At 45.5% G+C, this 21,743-nt stretch overlaps 2 protein-coding genes and 1 long non-coding RNA gene across 3 annotated transcripts; 2 read left to right on the plus strand and 1 right to left on the minus strand.

Moving 5' to 3' along the window:
- Nucleotides 1–423: 423 nt before the first annotated feature.
- On the minus strand, nt 424–16,197 carry golgb1 (golgin B1). Its single transcript, XM_020092188.2, has 20 exons — nt 16,063–16,197; nt 14,525–14,603; nt 13,722–13,913; nt 13,517–13,630; nt 13,237–13,398; nt 13,018–13,140; nt 12,379–12,492; nt 11,426–12,128; nt 11,249–11,325; nt 10,803–10,863; nt 5,488–10,573; nt 4,976–5,387; nt 4,646–4,879; nt 3,732–4,568; nt 3,407–3,600; nt 3,106–3,265; nt 2,914–3,014; nt 2,734–2,805; nt 2,358–2,448; nt 424–2,246 (listed from the first exon to the last, which is right to left on the minus strand). Exons 2-20 carry the CDS (start codon nt 14,591–14,593, stop codon nt 2,109–2,111), a joined length of 8,940 nt encoding a protein of 2,979 aa, XP_019947747.2. The 5' UTR covers nt 14,594–14,603; nt 16,063–16,197; the 3' UTR covers nt 424–2,108.
- On the plus strand, nt 16,059–18,533 carry LOC138406829 (uncharacterized). Its single transcript, XR_011240231.1, has 2 exons — nt 16,059–16,200; nt 17,107–18,533. It is a non-coding gene; the product is annotated as an uncharacterized lncRNA (long non-coding RNA).
- A 538-nt stretch (nt 18,534–19,071) lies between these two features.
- guca1aa (guanylate cyclase activator 1Aa) lies at nt 19,072–21,394 on the plus strand. The gene is made up of 4 exons (XM_020107790.2): nt 19,072–19,407; nt 20,171–20,320; nt 20,411–20,504; nt 20,661–21,394. Exons 1-4 carry the CDS (start codon nt 19,210–19,212, stop codon nt 20,786–20,788), a joined length of 570 nt encoding a protein of 189 aa, XP_019963349.2. The 5' UTR covers nt 19,072–19,209; the 3' UTR covers nt 20,789–21,394.
- Nucleotides 21,395–21,743: the final 349 nt, after the last annotated feature.

A 21,743-nucleotide genomic window follows, 5' to 3' on the forward strand; every position in this document is an offset into this window, starting at 1 on the left:
TCAATTTAAATGATTAATCAACAGTATTTTTTTCCAGATGTAATCCAAACTCATCATTTAAATATTATACATATTTAAATCTAATCTTGACAACAACTCTACTGATCATTCGAAGTTTTAAACGTGGTGGTGATTTTAGTGTCTGAGTGATAACAGTGTGTTTATGTCATTGTTGTATTTTTATAAGACCATTCAATGTTGTGCATTTCAGATTAACTGTAACATTAACTTTCAGAGGCTGTGATGATCATGTCTGAGAAAATAGAACAAAAGACTATGTTGTTTAAAACGTAAAAGTATTTCAAAGCTAAAATGAAAGAAAAGAGATTTAATTAAACCGAGTCAAAGTAAACGGAGGAAAAGTCCCGCTGTGTTTTTTCTGGACAAATAAATGAGGAAATAATTCATCCTTGACGAGATGCGCCCCTGATCTAAACCACCGACACTTTAATTACATTTTATTTTTCTATACAGCCCTTTTAAACAGTTATTTACAGCAGATGTGAAGAAGGTTAATTCAGAACGAAGGGGAGTATAGAAGAGTCGTTTAACAAAAAGCCAGTGATTTAACAGGAAGTGATGTCGATATCAGTGAGGATAAAGGACGGTTTAACATTTTCAACTAATGATCAATAAATATTATGCTGCGTCAGAGTAGTGAATAACATGATGGATAATAAAACAGCAGTCTTCCTCCTCAGGAATGATTCCACACTGTGGTTACATTGCACTTTAAGGCAACTTCATCTGCCATAAAAACTACACAGCAAACTGCAAAATCTACGTCTGTGCAACAGAAGCAAGGACAGAGAAGAACTCTATAATGACAGAGGGAAGCCCACATCCACCTGACAGAGATCATACGTGTGTGCATACGTGATTTTTAGAGGAAAGTAAAAGAAACGCACACAAGAGGAATGTGTCAGAACAGAAATTGCACCGTGCTCCGTTATTTTGTGCATGAATGAATCGAAGAAGAAGAGACTGAACAACAACATCAGGTCCTGAACCTCGAGCTATGAGAAAAGAAAAGTTCAACAGTTTGAGAAATTAAATTATTCCCGTTAGATCCATAAAACCCTCATGTTTGTCTTTTAAGTGTAAACTGGAAACAGAGAAACACAGGTGGAAGAAGTTCGTGACCAGGATTACTCTCTAGGTATTTTTCTTCCTGTTGGTCCTTGGCAGAAGTATGTACTCTACTGGTTGTGATTCTAGTTACTTAAGTACCAGTATCACAGTACCAGTACCACAGAAGCACGACATTACAGGTAAAAGTTCTCAAATTTAAAATTCTGGTAAAGTATTTCCTGCAAAAATCAAACTGATATTAGTATTTTGGTACTGACTCATCAGTAGCTGATAAAAGGTTTCTGGAGTTCGTACTCAAATATATAAATCTGAGGCGTTGGGAGATTAATAGTGAGAGAGTTAAGAAAAGCTCTGATACACAAATGTTTTTGGAATATTCTCTGATATTCGTTGCGTTACTTTCCAACTCTTCTTAAATGAAACCATCTGAGGAGATTCGAGTGGAAATCTCTCTAACAACTAACAGATATCTGAAATATATGACAGAGCGGTCAAAGGACAGAAAAACAATTCAGTCTCTAACAGTACTGAACCTTTTTAAACAGACATATAGAGATATCCAACTTTCCCATTTTGGACATTTCCCCAAATATCCAACTTATGCTTTCACATAAAATAACCCTTTTTGTTTCTATCCCCATCTGAAGGCACACGAGGAAACCATCTGCCAAAATACTTGATTATCATTGTACTTTTCCCTTTAAACCCCATGAAAAAGTAAAGGAGGAATATCAAACCTTTGTCCCTTCTGTCCTCTCTGCTTGGAAAACCCTGTCATACACCTTTCATTAAATATTCAAAACGGTTAAAACCAATGACGACAGCTCCCCACATTGATCTATATACTTTGGCTAAACGTTTAATTCCTGTAAAGTGCAATGTGTGTGTAGAAGAGCCTCGCACCCTTTAATTTATTACATGTAACAATATAAAACTAATTGATGGCATGGGTTACGTTCCCTTGTCTTTCCCTTCCTCTCTGTCTGAGTGTAATCTGTCAGATTTGTGAGCTGGTCTCAGAGGAATCCGCCCAAACACATCAGCAGCAGGACGTGCACAGTGAGCAGATAGAGGCTGATCAGCAGAGGCGTGCGTTGGCGAGCGCAGAAGGCCACTCGCAGCATCCGCATCAAACCCGGTCCACCTCTCCGACTCTGCCAGGGGACGAAACACAGGGTTACGGGAAACGTCGGACTCATAAGTCTTTATAATTACAGTTATTAAGATGACAAATTAGCCGGTTTGGGACATTAGTGGAAACGTACTCGTTTGACAGCTCCTTCCGGAGGCTCGATGAAAACAGCCGTCTCTGAGTGATCCCCCTCCAGTGCAGAGTGCCATTGAGCCGGGCTGTGACTGATAATCATAATAAAAACAGATGTTAGCCGTCACTTTTTGGTGATTAAACGAATTTGCCAGAGCGGAAATGGGACCAGGTGAATTATGGATGCAGGAAAAAAAACTAAACAAAGAGAAAAGTGTTTGTTTCAAAAATATTATCTTTAACATTATAGAATTTTAAATATTTAATGATCAGTGTCTTCTACACACTCTGTTACATGAACAACCTCTTCTAACACTAGTTAGAAAATATTAGTTGTGTGAATTCTCTCTGGGTTTCATCTCGTGTCAGTTTCGTACCGTTTGAGTCCATCCTGTGCGGCCATCAGCTGCTCCTCAGCCGCCATCCTCTGCTGCGTCTCTTCATCCAGCCTGATGGAGAGGAGGTCGAATTAAAGTCCACTATGTTGTTACAGAAACACATCTACACTACACACATCCTGACTTTTAGAATCACGTATCGTTTGATCCATATTCTACCTCCGCTGTAAATCTTTGACCTCAGCGATGTAGGCGTGGACGTCGAGCTGGCTGCTTCGCTCCTGCGGGGCTCCAGGAGGACTGTCTGCTTTCTCTGAGCCCTGGGGAGAGTTGTTGTTGTTGTTGTTGTTGGGATATTTCACAATGACTCAAGAACAACTACAAGTACAAGCACGTGTTTCTAAACCCTACCTCTCTCTGGTAGTGTTCCTGCTGGAGTTTGGGTCTGTGAGTGCGAGCTTCCTCCAGCATGGCGGCGAGCTGTCGCAGTTGTTGGTCCCTGTCCGACAGCGTGGCGAGGGTCTGCTGTTTCAGCTGCTCTGCTTGAGCCATCCAGTCAATACGCTCCAGCCTAAAGAAAAACAACAAGGTTCTCAGAATCGCAGGCAATATAAGACTAAGCTCAATTATTACAGACACTGGCATCACTTCAGTGGGTCCATGGTTTTTCAGTCAATCGCTGAAAAAGACAAAAATGCCTGATGTGTCTCACCTGAGAGACTCTATTTCCTGTTTGCCAGTCTCCACCATGTTCTCCAGCTGCGTGAGGACGCCCAGCATGTCTTCGTTCTTTGTCTTCTCCTCAAACAGCTCCTGGCTGATTTTAATTAGCTCCCCTGCTCCCAGCCGCGCCAGCTCCGACTTCTGCTTCTTCATCTCAGATGTTTGTGTTTGAAGCTGCTCCAGCTGCACACAGACAGAGGGAACGACAAAAACTGATGTTCAAATAAAAGTCTGTGACAATTCATGTAAAAAAAACCCAAACATGTTTGTAGATAGAGTTTTTCTTGTTGATTATTGTCACACATGTCACTCACCAATCGCTCCCTGTCATTTTGAAGTGCTTGCAGTGCGTTCTTCAGGCCCCACACTTCTCCAGTGGAGCCTCCTGGGCTGCTGTGAACCGCGGCGCCACCTGCCTGGCTCACCTCCTCCAGTTTCAGGTTCAGTTCCTGGACCTTGTTCACTGCCTGGTCCCTGCTGTCCTGGAGGGAGGCCATGGCTTTAGCAAACGACTGGTTCTCCGCTCTCAGCAGCGCCGTCGCTTCTTTCTCTTCTAGCAGCTTCTGCTCGACGGCCAGCAGGTCTTGGGCGAGCTCGGCCACCCTCTCCTGAGCGTTCTCTGACTCTGTCCTCATCACGCCTCCCTCCCATCGCAGATCAGCCAGCTCTTTGCTGTTGCTGTCCTGCTCCTGTCTCTCCTTTGATAGGCTCTCCTCCAAAGCCTCCACTTGTTCTCTTGCCACCTGCAGCTGCTCTCTCAGCTTCTCCACCTCTGCCCCAGGAGCATCTATCACCTGAGTCACTGTCACACTGTCAGCAGCCTGACTGAGAGTCTCCCTCTCCACCGTCACTGCCTCCACCTCTGCCTCTCTGGCTCTGCTAACGCTCTTTAACTGACTTTCCAATTCCTCCCGTTCCCTTTCCAGAGAGGTGATCCGCTCTCTCTGAGCTGCCAGAAGCTGTTTGTGTTGGGAGTCCTTCATGCTCAGGACTTGGTTAAGTTCCTCACGGTAGCCGTGAAGCTGAGCCGACAGTTTGCCTTTTTCAGCGTACAGGTCGTCTCTCTGGACCAGCAGAGAGCGCAGCTCCTCCTTCAGGCTGTTGTTCTCCCCCGCTGCTTCTTGGATCAGACCATCCTTCTCCATCATGACCTGGGAAACAATACAAATATTATATCAGCTACTAGAAAAACAATACAGGTTATAAATATCTGTATTCTGCACATTACCTGCAGGTGTTTCTCCTCCAGCTGTTTGTACATGTTGAGGACTCTGTCTCTGTCATCCTGTAAGGAGCCCATGGCATTCATGAAAGAGTCCAGCCTGGCTTTTCTGTTGTTGCTCTCTTCCTCAACCTTTCGCAGTTTTTCTTCCAGCTCCCGAACTTCTTCTCTTCTCTGCTCCAGCTCCTTCTCAGCGTCGTGTGCCCGGCTGTCCGCCTCCTTTCTAGCCTCCTCAGCAGCCTGGGAAATAAAAACACACATGAAATGGTGAGAAATTTGTCAATAATATCCGATAGCTGCTATTTGCTCTCTCATAAATAAAATCAATGTTAGTACCTGAGTAACAGCTTGTTCCTTCTCCCCCAGCATTTCCACTTCTCTTCTTTCCTTCTCATGTAACTCAGTCTGCAGACTCTCTGTAAGGGCCTTTGAGGACCTCAGGTCTGTCTCCAGTTGCTCCACGTTCAGACACAGCCGCCTCTCTTCTGCCTCCCTCTCCCTTAACTCAGTCCTGGCCTTGTCGACTTCACCCTGCAGCCGACCTACAGCCTCCTCCAGAGCCTGGACTCTGTGACGAAGACCCTCCAGCTCATCTGTCAAAGCACGGACTTCATTTTGAGCAGACGTCAACTCAGTCGTTGTTTGTTGATGCCTGCTCTTTTCTTCCTTGAAGACAGCTTGACTCTCTGAGACTTTCTTTTCCTCCTCTTCCAGTTTCAGCTGCCACTCTTTGTCTGCTTTTTGCAGTCTGGAAAAACACAACAACAATCGAGTTTATCTCATCTAAATTTTGAGTGTGAATTGAACTGAACAATGAAAGAGAACAAATTCAGAGAGAAGCTTTTTACCTGTCCACAGAGAGCTGAAGTTCCTCTTTCAGCCCAGTTTCTTTCTGAAGCTGCTCTGCCAGGTTCTTGGCGAGTGTTTCAGCCTCCCGTACTTCAGCCTCCTTACCCTGCAGTGCATCATTAAAGCGAGTCTCCCACTGCCGGGCCTCATCCAAAACTCTGTCCCGGTCATCTTGCAGTGAGGACATGCAGCGTGAGAAGGCGGCTAACCTGGCAAGAGACTCATCCAGACGGGCTTGCATCTCTTGGGCTCGTCTCTCCGCTCCCTCCGCCATCGCTCTGGCCTCCAGAGTTGCCTCCTCTTCCTTTTCCTGGTCTCTGTAGGCCTCCTCCAGCCTCAGCTCTATTTCCTTGAGTTCAGCTCCCAGCCTGAGCCTAACAGAGTCCAGTGTTTGCTCCGCCTCAGCCATTATCAAGGCCTCTTTCTGCTGGGCGTTCTGTTCTAAAGTAATCTTCTCGGCTAAGGCTTCGTCTAACTGTTTCTGGACGTCATCCAATTGAGATTTACAGCTAACCAACTCTGCCTCGATCTTCTTCAGGCTCTCTCGAGTTGTGGAAGACTCCACCTGGGACTGTTCCAGTTTTTTGCTGAGCTCGTCGTGGCCGTGCTGCAGCGCCTTCGCTTCCCGGCCCAGTTCACTGATCCTCTCCTGGTACTGGATGCTGTCTCTCTGCAGCTGCCGCACCTCCAGTTGCTTCTCCCTCAGCAATTCCTCCAGCTGACGTGCTCGGCTCTGGCTGCCTTCTCTGACCCTCTGTGCAGACTTCAGCTGTTGCTCCAGCTCCCTCTGCTTACCAGACTCTGCCTCCGCCTCGGCTCTTTCTCTCTGGGCCTGCCTCATGTCCTCTTCCAGCCTGGAAGCCCGGTCCCTCTCGCTCTGAGCCTCGGCTTCGAGTTCAGCTCGCTCCCTCTCCAACCTCTCCACTTCCCGCTGAAGTTCAGTCAGGTGCTCCCGGTTGTCAGCCGTTTCTTGCTGGTAACCAGCGATACTCCCATTGAGTTGGGCCAGCTGGTTCATCAGACGCTCCTCCAGGTTATCTTTATCTGTTTCAAGGCTTCTGAGGAGTTCTTTGAATTGAATTTCTCTCTTGGAACCTTCATCAATCAGACCCTTTTCTCTATCTTTACTTTCTTCCAGGCTCTTCTCTAGAGAGGCAGCAAGACTCAGCGTCTCTTGACTTTCCTGGAGGTGTCGCTCAAGAGAGGCCAGTTCAGCTTTGAGTTCAGCCTCCCGTTCCTGCCACAGACCTCTCTCTGTGTTTACAGCGGCCTCCATCTCCTTCATTTTTTCCTCCAATAAAGCTTGAAGACTTTCTGTCTTTTCCTCCATTTCTTTCTCCTCTGTGGGCTGCAAATGTGTTTCTGGTGCAGAAGCTGCAACTATTTGTTCATCCGGAGTCTCCTCCAGTCTTTCTTTGTCTTCACGCTGAGTCTCATCGGGCTCTGCTTTGGTCATGATTATGTCTGATTTCTGTGCAGTGACAACCTCTTCTACAACTGCAGCAGAGCTCTGTGGAGTCACTTGGATTTCATTGTCCTCTTTCTCTCTTATTTGTCCAAGCTGCTCCCTCAGTTCTTCCACCTGCTGCACTAAAGAGTCTTTCTCTGCAGCTGTGGCTTCCAGCTCAACTTTCAGAGCCTCCATCTCTTCTTCAAGTCTTTCAGCATCAGCTTTGAGAGTGTTGTCCACTCGTTTTCTCACAGGCTTCTCCTGCATCTCTCTCAGTCTTTCATTCTCCTCCTCTAACTCCAGAATTTTGTGCTGCTTTGTTTTGGCAAATTTCCTCATTTTGTCTTTCACTGAATCCACCTCTTTGTGCGCCTCTTCCGCCTGCTGCTCGGCCTCTTGCCTTTTAACCTCATGTGTCCTAACTTTGGCAGCTAACTCTTGTCTCTCCTGCCTGGCAGCTTCCAGGACGCGTCTTACTCGCTCCGCCTCGTCGCTCACGTTTTCATAAGATTTGAGCAAAGTCTCGTACTCATCCTTCATGCCTTGAACCTTGTTCTCCCATTCTCTGCTCACCCTGGCGGCCTCTTCTTGTGCCAACTCCACTTCTCTTTTGCAAGCATCTTTCTCATTCACTATGCCTTCCATGGCCAGTTTGAGGCTCTCGCAGGACGATCCAAGACTTTGGTTCTCAAGCAACGTTCGATCGACCTCATCAATCAGCCTAAGCCTTTCTGCTCGCAGCTTCTCCAGCTCATCTTCTGCCGACACAAGTTTCTGCTGCAGCTCGGCCATGAGCTTCTCCGTCGACGCAAGCTGCTCCTTCTTGGATTTATTGTCTTTCAGTGTCTCTTTGCGAGAGATCAGAGCAGCCTGAAGTTTTCGCTGAAGCTGCTGGATCTTTGCCTCGCTGTCTTTTTCTTCCTCTTGCTTCAGGGGAACCTCGACCTCTAACCTCTGGATTTTTTCCTGCTCAACCTTTAATTCTCCCTGTAAAGAAGAGATTAGTTGATCCTTCTGAGACACTGTATCTTGCATTGAGTGGATGAGAGCATTCTGCTCACTTAGCTGCTGACTCAGCTCCATTATCTCGTGGTTCTTGTTTTCGAGGAACTGCTTGAAGTCTTCCAATTCAGCCTGAAGATTCGCGATGGAGGCTGTTGAATCTGCAGATGCTTCTTTGGTTGCAGCTTCCATCTCTGCTTTTAGGGTTTCTGCATGAGTCTCAGCTTGAAAATACTTTTCTCGAAGATCACTTATTTCCCCTGAAAGTGCGTCAATCTGTTTTTCTTTTTCTCTCAGCGCTTGCAGCTCCTCGCCCAAATCCTGTAGTTCAGCCTCTTTCAGTGACAGACTGGTCTGAGTTTCCTGCAGCTGTTTCTCTAGCTCTGTGTTAGCGATGCGCACTTTCTGGATCTCGTCTCTAAGAGCTTTCAGAGATTCCACTATTTGTGCTGAGTGTCCGTCAGACGGCTCTGCAGGAGGCGGAGCTGGATCACCAATTTGTGGTTGTAACGATTCAGGCTCAGATGTGGCAAAGTCCACCCAGTCCTCCTGGACCCAATCGCCTGCTCCTTGCTTCTCCAGATTCTCTACTTGTTTGGTTGCTTGCTGAGGCAGGTTCTCTTTCTCCGTGCACACTCTTTCTTCCAATTCGCTCAGTTTAGTCAAAAGGGTTTCTCTGTCTTCGCTCTGTGCCTCAAAACGTTCCATCAGCTCGTTGTATTCTTCCTTCTGCTGCTTCAGTTGTTCGCGGTGGTGTCGGTCTTTCTCTTTTGCTTTGCGGATGGTTTCTTTGCGAGATTCTTGAGCCTCTTGAAGCTTCTTTTGAAGCGTTTCACACTCTGCTTTCAGAAAGGCCACTTGGGATTCTAACTTAGTCATTTCAGAGGAAATGTCTGAAACCTGCTGAGTGTTTTCGGCTTCTTCGCTTAATTTTCTGTTCAAGTCGAGCGTCTCAGAAATGACTTGATCTTGTTGGCTAATCTTTAGCTTGAGACTTTCAACGGTCTCCTCTTTAGATCTTAAAGCTTCTTCAAGCTCCTGGAGTTTATTCTCCATTTCTTTAATATCATGTTCTCTTGTTTTTTCTACTTCTGGATCATTTGCAGGATCTTCTTCCTTCGCTAACTCATCTTGCTCTTTCCTTTTTTTCGCTGCCACCTCAAATTCAGCGACCTTCCTCATGAGCTCTTTACGTTGCACAAGTGCAGCCTGCAACTTCTTCTTTGTGTTTGTTAGTTGGGTTTCCAGCTCTCCTTTCTCCCTTCGCAAACTACCAAGCTCATTATCAACATGCGTGGTCGAGTCTTCACGACTCACTTGCTGTTTCTCATCTCTCACTTTCTCAAGTTCCACGATCTGCTCCTTCAGTTTACTGACTTCACGGTCGATCTGGAACTTCTCTTCTTCTACTTGAAGCAGTTTAGTGGACATACTGTCATTGAGCTCCATCATCTCTTGCTCTTTCTGACTGAGACTAAGCTGCAGGTCACTGATCTCCAAGTCCTTCTTTGACAAAGACTCATTGTTGAGGTCTGATGTTTGGGAACATTCCAACACACTGTTTTCCATATCGTGCAGGCTCTTTTGTAGCTTAGATGAGAGCAGTTCAGTGTCCTCCAGCTGAGCGCTCAGCATCCTCACCTGACTGTCCTGCTCCGACAGAGCTTGGTGGGTTGTTTCCAAGTTGCTCTGCAGGCTCTGGATCTTCTCCTCCTTAGCTTTACTTTCAACGTTCAAAATGTCTATCTGTTCCTCCAGAAGCTGCATTTCAACGCTGCGCTTCTCGACCATTGAGCTACTTTGCTGGGAAACCGCATCCAGCTCCAGTCTGGTTATCTTAAGCTCCTCTGCAAAGTTATTGACCTGAGACTCTGCCTCTTCCTTTGCAGCAGTAAGAGACTGTGCTTCTTCTTCCAGATTCTTGATTTTCTCCTGTGACTCTGCAGCTGCCTCTCTGAGCCTCTGCAGCTCAGCCAGAAGTTCACTGTACCTCCTCTGGAGCTCCTCGGCTAAGGCCTGAGCAAACACCTGGCCAGAGGGCACGTTAGCATCTGCGGAAGAAGAACTCTGCTGAGTTACATGAACCTGAACTGTCTCTCGGATGATGACAGAGGAGGATTCGACTTGAACTGTGGAGGTTTCCTGCTCCATGCTTGTCGCCTCCCATGACTGCAGCTGCAGTTGGCCAAAGTCCTGCAGGATGGAGGGCCACTCCTGGCCTCCATCTTGATTCACAGCTTCCAGGAGGGTCCAGCTGCTGTGAGCCACCTCTGAATCACTACTGGCGACCATTTCGTCAGAGGAAGTCCCTTTGGATTCTTCTGGGGACTCAGACTGGTGTCCGATAAGCTCTGGACTGCTCTCATTATCAGCAGAAATTGAAAAGATGGAGGTGTCCCCAGCCACTAGGGTGGTGTCTTCCTCTTGTGTCTCCTCCATTAGGTCAGGAAGAGCTACAGATCTGTCACAGGCGGCTGAACTGTCGTCCTGATCCTGCTCTGGAGTCTGATCGTATATCTCACTGGATGCAACCTGACTGGAGCTGTGGTCTTTAGCAAGTCTGAGGGATTCTCGCAGGGCAACCAACTCATTGTCTTTTTCTAATAGCTGCTGCTCCAGTTCCAGTATGTGAGCTGCGGAGCAAAAACATGAGGATTTTAGAGTAAATAGAAAACTAGAATTACCACCCTGTGGTTTTTTGCCTTCACCAACCAGGGAAATGCCCACTTACATTTTTTTATCTCATATGAGGTTTGATTACTGAAATCTAATCAGTTAATCTTGGCGATAACAGTTCCATATTGTTTGATTCTGTTTCAATATTTTGTGTGACTTTTTCTGTAAGATAGATTTTTTTTTTACCCTTTTCAGTTTCAGAAGAATCCTCTGCTGACGGTTCAGTCACTTCACCTCTTTCAGAGAACTGGAAGAAAGAAACAAAACTGTGACCATCTTTTCAAAAATGGATGGACTGAAAGTTATGATTTGCTGAAGAAGAAGCCAGTGTAAAAATTTAAATCTATATCAGCAGCATATCCGGCTACAGAGCAGAGGGTGGGGAACCGTACAAAGCCCACAAATAAAATGCTTCATACAAAATTGAATAACTGTTATCTGACCCAGGGAGTTCTTCTCTCTTTCTTTAACATGGCGGAGGTATGTGCTCTCTGAGGGCCCTTCTAAGTTTGCTTATTTAGATCTGATCACATTCCAGACACAGGGCAGAGCATTTGAAAGCTCATAGAGCAAACAACAACAAAACAAACAGACAAGTTTACACCAGCTGTAAATGGACCTTTAACACCTACTGTAAGAATTTGCTGCTCCAGCTGCTGCATCTTGGCCGTGGCCTCCTCCTGTTCTGTGTTTTTTCTGTCGAGTTGTTCTGAAAATCAGACGATCATTTTAAAATGTCATCAACTCAAACTTGATATCTTTCATTAAAACATTCAATCCCACACACAACTAGATACATGTGCTTTTACCCTGAAGGGTCTCCACGGTGTGGGTGAGCTCTGCACGCTGTTCCTCACTCTCCCTCTGTTTGTCTTTCAGCCTCGTCAGTTGGTTGTTAATCGACTGCACAGCGTCCAGGAGAAGAGGAAGGTCGGCAGGGACGACATTCTCCTCTGAGGTTTGAACATCATCTGGAGCCAGAGCTCTTAAATGCCTCCAAACTTCAACCAAGATCTCGTCCTTCTTCTGAGCATCTGCCTGCTCCTCTTTAAGAGAAGCCAGCTCTCTTTCTAATTTTTCTATTTCTGACTTTTCCCTCTCTACACCATCCTCGCTGACATGAACTGCCGCCTCTCTCATAGATGCAAGTTCGCTTTCAAGCCGAGTTATTTCTGCCTGGTCTCTCTCTGAAGAATCATGGCTCGCTTGGACGGCTGCGAGCTCAGCCTCTTTCATCAGAGCCAGTTCTCTCTCCAGCCTGGCAACTTCCATCTTCTCCTTCCCCAGAGCCTCCTGACGAACATGCTCAGACTCTCGCAGGGAGAGCAGCTCGTTTTGCTGCCTGTCTGCCTCCATTCCCTCTCTTTCCAGAGCCTCCAGGCTGGATCGAAGGGCTGCAAGCTCTACATCGGCCCTGCTGGCCTGTTCGACCCACTGCTGCCTCTCCTCCTCCCTCAGCTTTATGGCCTCTGCCAGCTCTTGCTCCATCTGCCGGAACTGAGCAGTCAAGATCTGAGCAGAAAGAGAGGGTGAGGCACAGAGAGAGAGAGAGAGAGAGGGGATATGAGTGGGTGTGTGGCAAAGCCAAACAATGCATATAAAAGACGTGCCAACCTCATCTCAGGTGTGTCGTCTTTTCAACACTTATCTTGTCATTAGATAGGAGACGTTTTCCTAGCTAACAAAGTGTTTGTAAATATGCCAACACGAAGAAAAGAATTAGAAGCTGCTCAGACGGCATCTCGTCCGACAGGATCTGTACCTGTTTTTGCTGATCTGCACTGTTCACCTCCTCCTGCAGCACTTCCAGCACTTGGGAGCGAGATTTTAAAGCCTCCGCGAGCTCTTCACAGCGCCTCTGGGCTGCCTGTAGAGCCTGAGAAAAACAAAACAACAACAACACTAAGAAAGAGGCTGAGACTATGAATGTATGTGTGAAGCGTGGCAATTATCTTCTCTTCCACTGCTTTGGAAACTGAAACATTTTTGAGTTTGACACCGGGATATGAACAGAGACAGATATCCAGTTATTTGTCATCAAAGTTTAATTAGCTCCACCAAAGTTGTCATCCTTTCATTTGTGTTTGTTTGTTGTGTGTCTGTCTGTTAGTTAGCAGGATTACACAAAAACTACAGGACAGATAACCACAAAACTTGTTGGAAGGATGTGGTAAGGGTCGGTAGAGACCACATTTCATTTTGGTGGTGTTACAGGGTTTTATTTCTTTAACAGGGGGAAAAGGCATTTTCCACATTTTTGTTGAGTTTCAGAGAATAATTCATTGATTTTGAAATAATTTTAATTTTCAATTATGCTAAATTGAACATTGTGGGGATTTGACTTTTGATGTGTCAACTTAAGCTCTTGTAAATTAAAATGCTCATTTTGTCTATCTTGTACCTGCTGAAGCTCTCCGTCATTCTGAGACTGCAGTGTGACCCTCATCAGCTCTTCCTCATGTTTCAGAATCTGTTCCTGGAAACGCACATCCTTCTCACACACCACCGCCTGCAGCGTCTGCAACTGAAAACAAAACAAAAAATACAATCATCCAGAGGGATCTTTTCTCTGGACATTCACAGTTAATTATTAACAGTTCATTACAGTTTGACATGTCACCTGTTCAGTGTGGGCAGATTCCTTCTCCTGCAGAAGCTGCTGTGTGGCCTGGAGTTGCTGTCCGAGCTCCCTGCTGTTGGCCTCCGCCTCGCTCAGCTTGTTCTTTAGTTCTTGGAGCTCCTCCTCGACTGCAGCTCCAGTGAAAGAGCTGTCTGGGCTCAGCTTCAGACAAAACAGATGCTCAAGTCAAATAAAAACCAACTGGCTTGATGTGTCTTTAACTAATTTTTTATTCTGTACAAGATGTTTTTTGTAATAACCCTAACACTTTCAAACTTACTGTTCCGCCTCCAGATCCTTTCAAATCAGTAATCTGTTTGTTGAGGGACGCCATCTTAGCTTTGGCTTGCAGTTTGAGTTTGGTGAATCGAGTGTCGGCCTCTTCCTTTTCATTCTGGGGATATTGGGAAAGAAAAGCTTTGGTTTTCAGACATATATATCTATGGGGAAAGGTGTTGACAGCAAACACACACAGGAATATTTACCTTGAGCTGAGCATCTTTGTTGGCCAGCTCTGTGTCCTTTTGGACGAGCTGAGTGTCTTTGTCCCGAATGAGCTCCTTCAGCTGCACCACCAGCTGCTCCAGGTGAGCCAGCCTCTCCATGGCCTCCTCAGGTACCTCAGACTCCAGCGGAGCCTGGCCCTCACCGCCAGGGAGCTGAGGCACCAGCATACCCTACACACAAAAAGAAGTGAAAGTCAGTTTACTCAGTCCTGCTCAGCCTGTATCTCTGGGCGAGGTTAGTAAACCTTAACAAGTCCATCTGGGTTATTTTCACCTTGGCCTTGAGGATAAAAATGTCCTGACAGAAAGCCTGTGTTACAGATGAGAGCAAAGTAAAGTTTTTTTTCTTCTTCAGCCTCTACTAATTTTGACCATCCATTCTCCCCTGAGGGACCAAACTTAGTAATCTGATGTATGTAGGAAACATCATCAACACTCCCACTCGCCCGCTGTTAATTCTCAGGACATTTTACTGCTGTATTGCCACATGAGCTCATCTGACATTCTCCAGACGTTTTACTTGGGGGCTGGCAGGAGAAGTCCTGGAAAATGTCCACAGGAAATGACTCGGAAAATTTTGTATGGAATTCAGTGCATGTCTGAAAACAGAATACGAGAACTCATCTTTAATTCAAAGGGTGACAGGCAGACATTTCTACCCTCTGCTCTTTTTGTCCCATTTTTTACCACATATATTATCTACACATTCTCATCTAAATGCAGAGGACAGTTAAAATACTCTTCATTATAATTTGTTATAAATGCATGTTTTGCCCTCTCACCTGTGAGTCTCCATCTGGGCCGTCCTCTCCAGAGAGCTCCTGGAGGACATTGGCCAGGCGGCTCAACATCGAGATGGCACTGGGGGGGGGGAAAGAAGCTTTGAGGCTTTAGTAACTAACATTAGAAATTAGAAACCATTTCTCAGCTGCACCTGCCTGCACTTTTCTGTTCGCTATAGATAAAATGGTGGAAATGTTTCACCTTTCTTTTTCAAAACCTCTTTTGGAGCTGCCAACTTTTTCCATTATCCTCTGTCAACACTGTAGGTGGAGGCATAACTCTGTGTCATTTATAGTGTCATAAATGCAGCCTGGAGTTTTTTCATAATGCAAAGTATCTAATGCACATGTGACATTTCACCGTGTCCGAGCTCAACAAGCAATCCCACTCTGATGCCCGAGGGCGCGCCCTGTGAAAAGGATGTTGATACACGCACAGTCCTGGGTATATTTATTCTACCTTTGTTTGCACATGCAGGCAGTGACAGGACACACAGAAAAGTTTTATGTATTTGAGACTGAGACAGAGTTCATTATTGACAAAACAATCCCAAAGTCCATTCAGTCGCTGAGGTTTCACCGGTTAAATATATCTTTTTAATGGCATTACCAATTACCACTGAGGCAATTAGTCAATTTATCAGTTAGTCAATGACGGGGGGATAAATGATGGATCTGTTTAAATAATTTGTCCCACAAAAATAGCACAAAAAAAAAAATCACTTGATTCCGTTTCTCAATTTCAATCAAAAACTGACTCTGGGAAACTGATTTATATGTTTTTGCAGAATTTATATTTAGATTACATGTAGAATAACATATAGACCAAGTTCTATGCATTATATTATAGTACACATTTATCTTTTTGAGTAAAATCATCATATTTCAGATCTCAATGAACTTGAAGCTCCATATGTACCCAAATAGATAGATACACAGATAGATAGATAGATAGATAAATAGATAGATAGATAGACAGATAGATAGAGACAGATTTTTTTTATTTCAACCAAACAAATGTGTTACACCGTGTTTATGCGAATACTAATATTTTCTGTAACTCTATAACCTATTTGTTTTCCATCACATCCACAGCAACACATTGTCAGACGGCCCCTAACCCTGTTTCTCCTCCGGACCGGGGCGAGCGTCTCCGAGTGTTTCCGAACCCTCAGTGCACGGCGGCACTGCGGCTGCGTCACCGCGTCGCTGAACAGAACGGGTTTAACATAATAACGAGAGAAACCACCGTGAACCGCGCGGGCTACCGGACACCGACACCGCGAGGAGAAAACGTGAAAACCGGAGACGTTAGCGGGGGACGCGCCGGTGTTTACTCGGCGGCTCCCACGGCAGAGTCCTGTTAGCTTAGCAGGCTAACACCGACAACTCGTAGATCAGCGCCGCCGTTCTAAAAAGCTGACCCCCCCCCCCCCCCCCCCCCCCCCCCGCCACGCACCGGAGTTTCGGTGCGTGACAGCGGTGCGGAGCCGCCACGAGCGCGGGGATATGAGCAGAAGGCAGCAGCTCGCACTCACCGGTGTCCGCGGCTCTCAGGTCAAAGTGTCCGGGCTTCTTTGCTATTTCTCCTCGGATGGATTTCAGAGCTGAGCCACATCACCAGACACATCCCGGAAACAGAGCTGCCTCTGCGCTGATTGGACGGATCGGACCACGTAAGGGACCGTCTGCAAATCCCCGAAGCGTCCAGGGACCGTCTGTCTTGTTCGACTCATTCTTCTTCTCCTCTTCCCCCTTCCTCCACCTTCTCGACCTCCTCGACCTTCTTCTCCTCCTCTCTCTCCTTCCACCCCCTTCTTCTTTTCCACCTCCTTCTTCTTTTCCTCCTCCACCTTCATCTCCTTCTTCCTCTTCCTCCTCCTTCTCCATTTGCTTTTTTGCAAGTGGCAACTAACGTCAAGGTGCATTACTGCCATCCTTCTTCTTCATCATCTTCTTCCTCCTCCTCCACCTTCTTCTCCTCCTCTCTCTCCTTCCACCTCCTTCTTCTTTTCCTTCTCCTCCTTCTCCTCCTTCTTCATTTGCTTTTTTGCAAGTGGCAACTAACGTCAAGGTGCATTACTGCCATCCTTCTTCTTCATCATCTTCTTCCTCCTCCACCTTCTTCTCCTCCTCTCTCTCCTTCCACCTCCTTCTTCTTTTCCTCCACCTTCTTCTCCTTCTTCCTCTTCCTCCTTCTCCATTTGCTTTATTGGCAAGTGGCAACTAAGGTCAGGGTGCATTACTGCCATCCTTCTTCTTCATCCTCTTCTTCCTCCTCCTCCTTCTTGCCCCACTGTATCTCTTATCACCCTTGATATTTGAAAGCTTCTTCTTCTTCTTTGCTCGATGGTAACCAACAGTGTCAGCGTTACATCTAGAGAGATCTAGGCCATATTCAATTCTTCCATCCTATTATTCCAAATGTAAATACTATTTCCAAGCTCAGTTCTTCCATTCCACGCTTTGCATTTTCCCTCTTTAGCTTCTCTCGCTCTCTAACATACTTATTACAGTAAAGAATAATGTTAAAGATGAAAAAAGGAGCCTTGAAACTAAACATACTCACTCCTTTGCATCAGTGACGTCGAAGAAGGAAACATGAAGAAGGCAGGACACGACCAGAGAGTCAACCTCATCATCAACCATGCCCGCCAGCTGGGCAGGAGCCTGCTGCTGCTCGCCCACTACACCACAGTGTTTGTGGCCTTCGTGGGCCGCAGCGTGCAGTGGATGGTGGAGGCGGTGAGGTGGACCAGCCTGTTTGCACGATACACAGCGTCGGCGTTCGACTCCATCTACAGACATCTGCACCGGGGCAAGAGAAGCAGCGTGGCAGCGGGGACAAGAGAGATCTGCCCGAGCTCCGACACACAGCGAAGATGTGCATCGTAAAAATGCACGATGAATGAGAAAAATGAGGCCTTACTGAAGTGTACAAGTTTTTACTTTTTTTAAGCTCTTATAACATAACTATTTGTTACATACTCTTACGAGTCTTGTACATTTTTATGTTTTTGTTATGGTCAGCAAAAGCTCTTTCAAAATGTTGGAAAACATTTCGGGCTCTTTGTTAGATTCATCCATCGTACCTGTTGATATGACAGGGTAATGCAAACCAAATTAAAACACTACGGAAGCATACTTTATACCATTTCAGAGTACCTACCTCCACCAAGGCCCAACACTCCCCTCATGAAACCACATTTAAAGCCACTAAATCCAGGTTTTTTTATTTGTACACATTCATATCAGTGCCCTAAACATGTCGTTGATGTTGATCAAGTTCTTAACTGACCCATATCGCAACTGTCCTCACAGTTTCGTGGAAATCCGGTAGTTTTTGCTTCATCTTGTTCACAAACAAACAGAAAGTGGTGAAAACATAACGACCTTGTGGAGGTAAAACTGCTTCATAGCATCTACGGCCAAATTCATTTTTAAACCTGTGCCTGTGAACTTCATTCATGATTCAATATGAAAGTGTCGATTTTTGTCCAGTTCATCTTTTACGCTGCCATGGAAGAATGATGAGTCACCATCGCTGCTTTAATACGAATGTTTTCCGCTGGTAACTTTTATCTGACGTCAATGTGAGAAATGTGGAAAGTGACATGTTGCTTTAAAGGTGATCCCCAGCTGCATTTACTAATGAAGTTTTTAGTTTTAGTTTTGTATTAATCCTTATATTTTCAATATAAGTGCATTCAGAATGCAATGTAAGCACTGACATGTTTATATTAGTATTACTTGTCTCTATTTCAGCTGCTGAAATCAACAAACAAGTATATTTTTTGATTGCTGCCGCAAATGAATCTTATATAAGAAGTGAGATTTGATTGCATATATTTTCTCATATTCACCCTGAGATCAATGGGAATTCTGCATTGTTTCGTATTCACTTTAAAAATTCAAGCTGTCATGTTTGTTCAGTTATTGTACAAATCAGCCATAACTCACACAGCCTGGTTTCATACTCTAATATCCAAATAAATTTATCTACCAAAAACCGTTTAGTCATTTAGTCACAGAGTCCAAGGTGACGTATTCAGATTGTTTTTTAAATGTGTTTTAAATGTGTGGAAGAAGTCCGGAGACTTTCCCCGGAGGTCACCTTTAAAGGCTCAGTGTGTCGAATGTAGTGACATCTAGTGGTGAAGTTGCATGTTTCATCTTATTACCCCTCATCTCCCCTTCCCCTTCAAAACGTATATATATATTTTATTCATTTCATATTCTGCCATTAGATCCATCTGAAGCTGAGGGAGACAGGGTTGTTGTGTTTTGTCTTAAGAGCATTAAAGCTGCACCACAGAAGCATGACCGTCTCCACGTGAGCGATGAAAGCTGCACAGCGTTTGTCAGCACATCTCAGGGGAGACAAAGACAGAGGTGCACCAGGCAACCTGCCCTCTTAATGGGGCGATTAAGCCGATCATCTGCATGTTCGTCTGGATTACAGCCGGCGATTAGACCTGAGGACACAGAGGGGTGTGGGCCGACTCATCCTCCACACACAGTCACCTACAAAAGGCCCCCACCGGCTTCAGCTCTGAGTCCCACTGTTGTGTGACTGTGAAGAAGGAGCGCCTCCACTTCACAGTAGACCAATTGGGCCGGACGGGTTTGTGCAGCAGCTGCTCGAGATTCCAGACACTTGATACAAACACTGGGTCATCGGAGCGATGGGAAACTCCACAGGAAGCACCGTGGACGACCTGCAGGCCGTGGAGATGCACCTCTGGTACAAGAAGTTCATGACCGAGTGCCCCTCAGGTCAGCTCACCCTGCACGAGTTCAAGCAGTTCTTCGGGCTGCGTGGTTTGGACCAGGAGGCCAACGCCTACATCGAGCAGATGTTCCGCACATTTGACATGAACAAGGTGAGATGCACGAGAATTACAGTTAAATTCAAGAAGATTTCCACTTGAAAAACTTTTAAAGGTAAATTGGAATAAATCCGAATGAAACAGCGAGAAAATCCATAAATGAATACATACATTTTATTAAGCGAAATATAAATAAATACATTAAAATATGAAAAAAATGATCTTGATTCAAATGTCATGGGTTCTTCCCTGACTCATACCACACCCTCCCACTGAGTTTAGTGTGAATCTGTCTCATAGTTTTTTGTGTAATCTTGCTCACAGACAAATAGACAGGGGGTGAAAACGACACGTTCTGCAGCTGATTGTCAGAAATGACTGAAAAGGGTCAATCACAGCTAAAAATTATGTCTTTAAAAATCCGAGGGGCAAAGATATTATCACATTAGACATCTTTGAAAGGTCAAAGTGTCGCAGTGACCTCCAGTGCGGCCTGTGTTCCACTTTGCCCCTTGAATCTCAGATTATAAAGAGTGAGCACATGTCAGGGTCATCGCAGGATGTCCGTCTGAGGAGCTGCACGTCTATATTTAGTCCCCCCCCCCTCCTCAGCTCACAAAAAAGGCCAGGGTATAATCTCCATGCATCATTTAAACAGTGAGATTATCCGTGAGACAATACTTTGATGCTAAGACAGACAGTCCCTGGAGATGAGATGAGGAGGATCTGATGTGGCACCTGAAACATAACGTAACATAATCACTGATGTTTTGATAAAAGAAGAGCAAACATCTCACGTCCCTGCTTGTCCCTGCAGGACGGCTACATAGACTTCATGGAGTACGTGGCAGCTCTGAGCCTGGTGATGCGAGGAAAGATGGAGCACAAGCTGCGCTGGTACTTCAAACTTTATGATGTGGACGGAAACGGCTGCATCGACAGACACGAGCTCCTCAACATCATAAAGGTGGAGTGGACATCATGCATCTTTCACTCTGTGTTTCCCCGGGCTCCTTCTTGAATGGTCTTTATTCTTTTTTGTTGTTGTTTCCAACAGGCCATTCGTGCCATCAATGGAAATGAAAGTCAGGAATCAACCGCAGAGGATTTCACCAACAGCGTGTTTGACAGGATTGATATAAACGGAGACGGTGAGTGGCCGAGCTGACAAAGATTGGTCTGACACAATATGTTCAGGGACAGGCCCAGATGGAGGCAGATCCTCGACGCCTCATTCCCCTCAAGGGACAAAGAGTAGTTATAAGAACTAAAAATTGAATCCATGTGGATCAAATCTTTGTCTGCAGGTGAGCTTTCCTTGGAGGAGTTTGTGGCTGGCGCTCGCACTGACAACGATTTCATGGAGGTGATGATGAAGAGTCTGGACCTCACCCACATCATGGCCATGATCCACAACAGGCGGCACAGCATGTAGGATCCGTCCGCTCCGACGACCTCAACCTCATTCGTGATTTGACCCGAGAGCTCCATCGCCTCTGGTTGAAAAGAAAAAACATTCACAGACTGAGATTTCTATTAAGATTGAATCCAGTTTAATATGATGCTGGTGTAACGCTGACATTTCCTATTGTTAATGTTTAAAAAAAAGTGACACACATGCACTTTAAATGCAGCTGGATGACTCAGTCAACCTTTGCGGACACGTCGTTGTCCTTCAGTTATGATGCCGAGCTTTCCCGAGGCCACGCTGGCGTAGAGATGACCTCTCGCACGGCCCACTTACCCTCAGATACCCACCAGGGATAAAAGAGGGAGCTAGTGGAGGAGAGCAGCAATTGCGGACACTCTGCTGTGATTTCAATTATTTTCTATTTTTATTTTCTGGGTCTGAGCCCCTCTGCATCAGATTACTCAAATCTCTATTGACCCTTTAATGCCTGTGGGTGTACAGGAGGAAGGACAGTGACAGGAACAGATGAAAGTTTATGGAGAGATTAAAAACATTTTTCAATAAATAAATGTACCTTCTTTTAAAGAATGTCAGAAATTATTAAAGATGCTGCAAAAAGCAAACTGCTGACCTGTGGTTTTGGGTTTTGTGTGTTTCTCTGGCTGAATGATTTGCTCCTTATTCAGCATAAACACAGATTCAGATATAGATTAGCTTTCGGTTTGTTGGCTGTGCTCGAGTGGAGCCTTCTGTTCAACGACTGCAGATCTTTTTCAGTTTCTGCTTATTTGTACAATAAAGACAAACACTTGTCTGTTAAATTTGTGCTTCTACACAACATTCAGTCACTTGCAGTTCATCGTGATGCACCATATTCACAGAGACATTTAAATTTTAAGGATAACGGTAAGACGTAGAGCAGTGGTTCTCAACAGGGTTTCTGACCCTTTAAAGTGGTGAGAGATCGAGATTAATCTAA

The sequence above is a fragment of the Paralichthys olivaceus genome, chromosome 23, assembly GCF_024713975.1.
Source record: "Paralichthys olivaceus isolate ysfri-2021 chromosome 23, ASM2471397v2, whole genome shotgun sequence".
NCBI lineage: Eukaryota > Metazoa > Chordata > Actinopteri > Pleuronectiformes > Paralichthyidae > Paralichthys > Paralichthys olivaceus.

What these genes read in the sequence shown, in the direction of transcription:
- golgb1 (XM_020092188.2), bottom strand. Translation starts at nt 14,593, where the DNA reads ATGTTGAGCCGCCTGGCCAATGTCCTCCAGGAGCTCTCTGGAGAGGAC. An exon ending in GCACAGGATGGACTCAAACG is followed by an intron (nt 2,449 to 2,733) that starts GTACGAAACTGA and finishes TATGATTATCAG; the next exon opens with TCACAGCCCGGCTCAATGGC. An exon ending in CGGAAGGAGCTGTCAAACGA is followed by an intron (nt 2,247 to 2,357) that starts GTACGTTTCCAC and finishes GTCCCCTGGCAG; the next exon opens with AGTCGGAGAGGTGGACCGGG.
- guca1aa (XM_020107790.2), top strand. Translation starts at nt 19,210, where the DNA reads ATGGGAAACTCCACAGGAAGCACCGTGGACGACCTGCAGGCCGTGGAG. An exon ending in AGCTCCTCAACATCATAAAG is followed by an intron (nt 20,321 to 20,410) that starts GTGGAGTGGACA and finishes TGTTTCCAACAG; the next exon opens with GCCATTCGTGCCATCAATGG. An exon ending in GATTGATATAAACGGAGACG is followed by an intron (nt 20,505 to 20,660) that starts GTGAGTGGCCGA and finishes CTTTGTCTGCAG; the next exon opens with GTGAGCTTTCCTTGGAGGAG.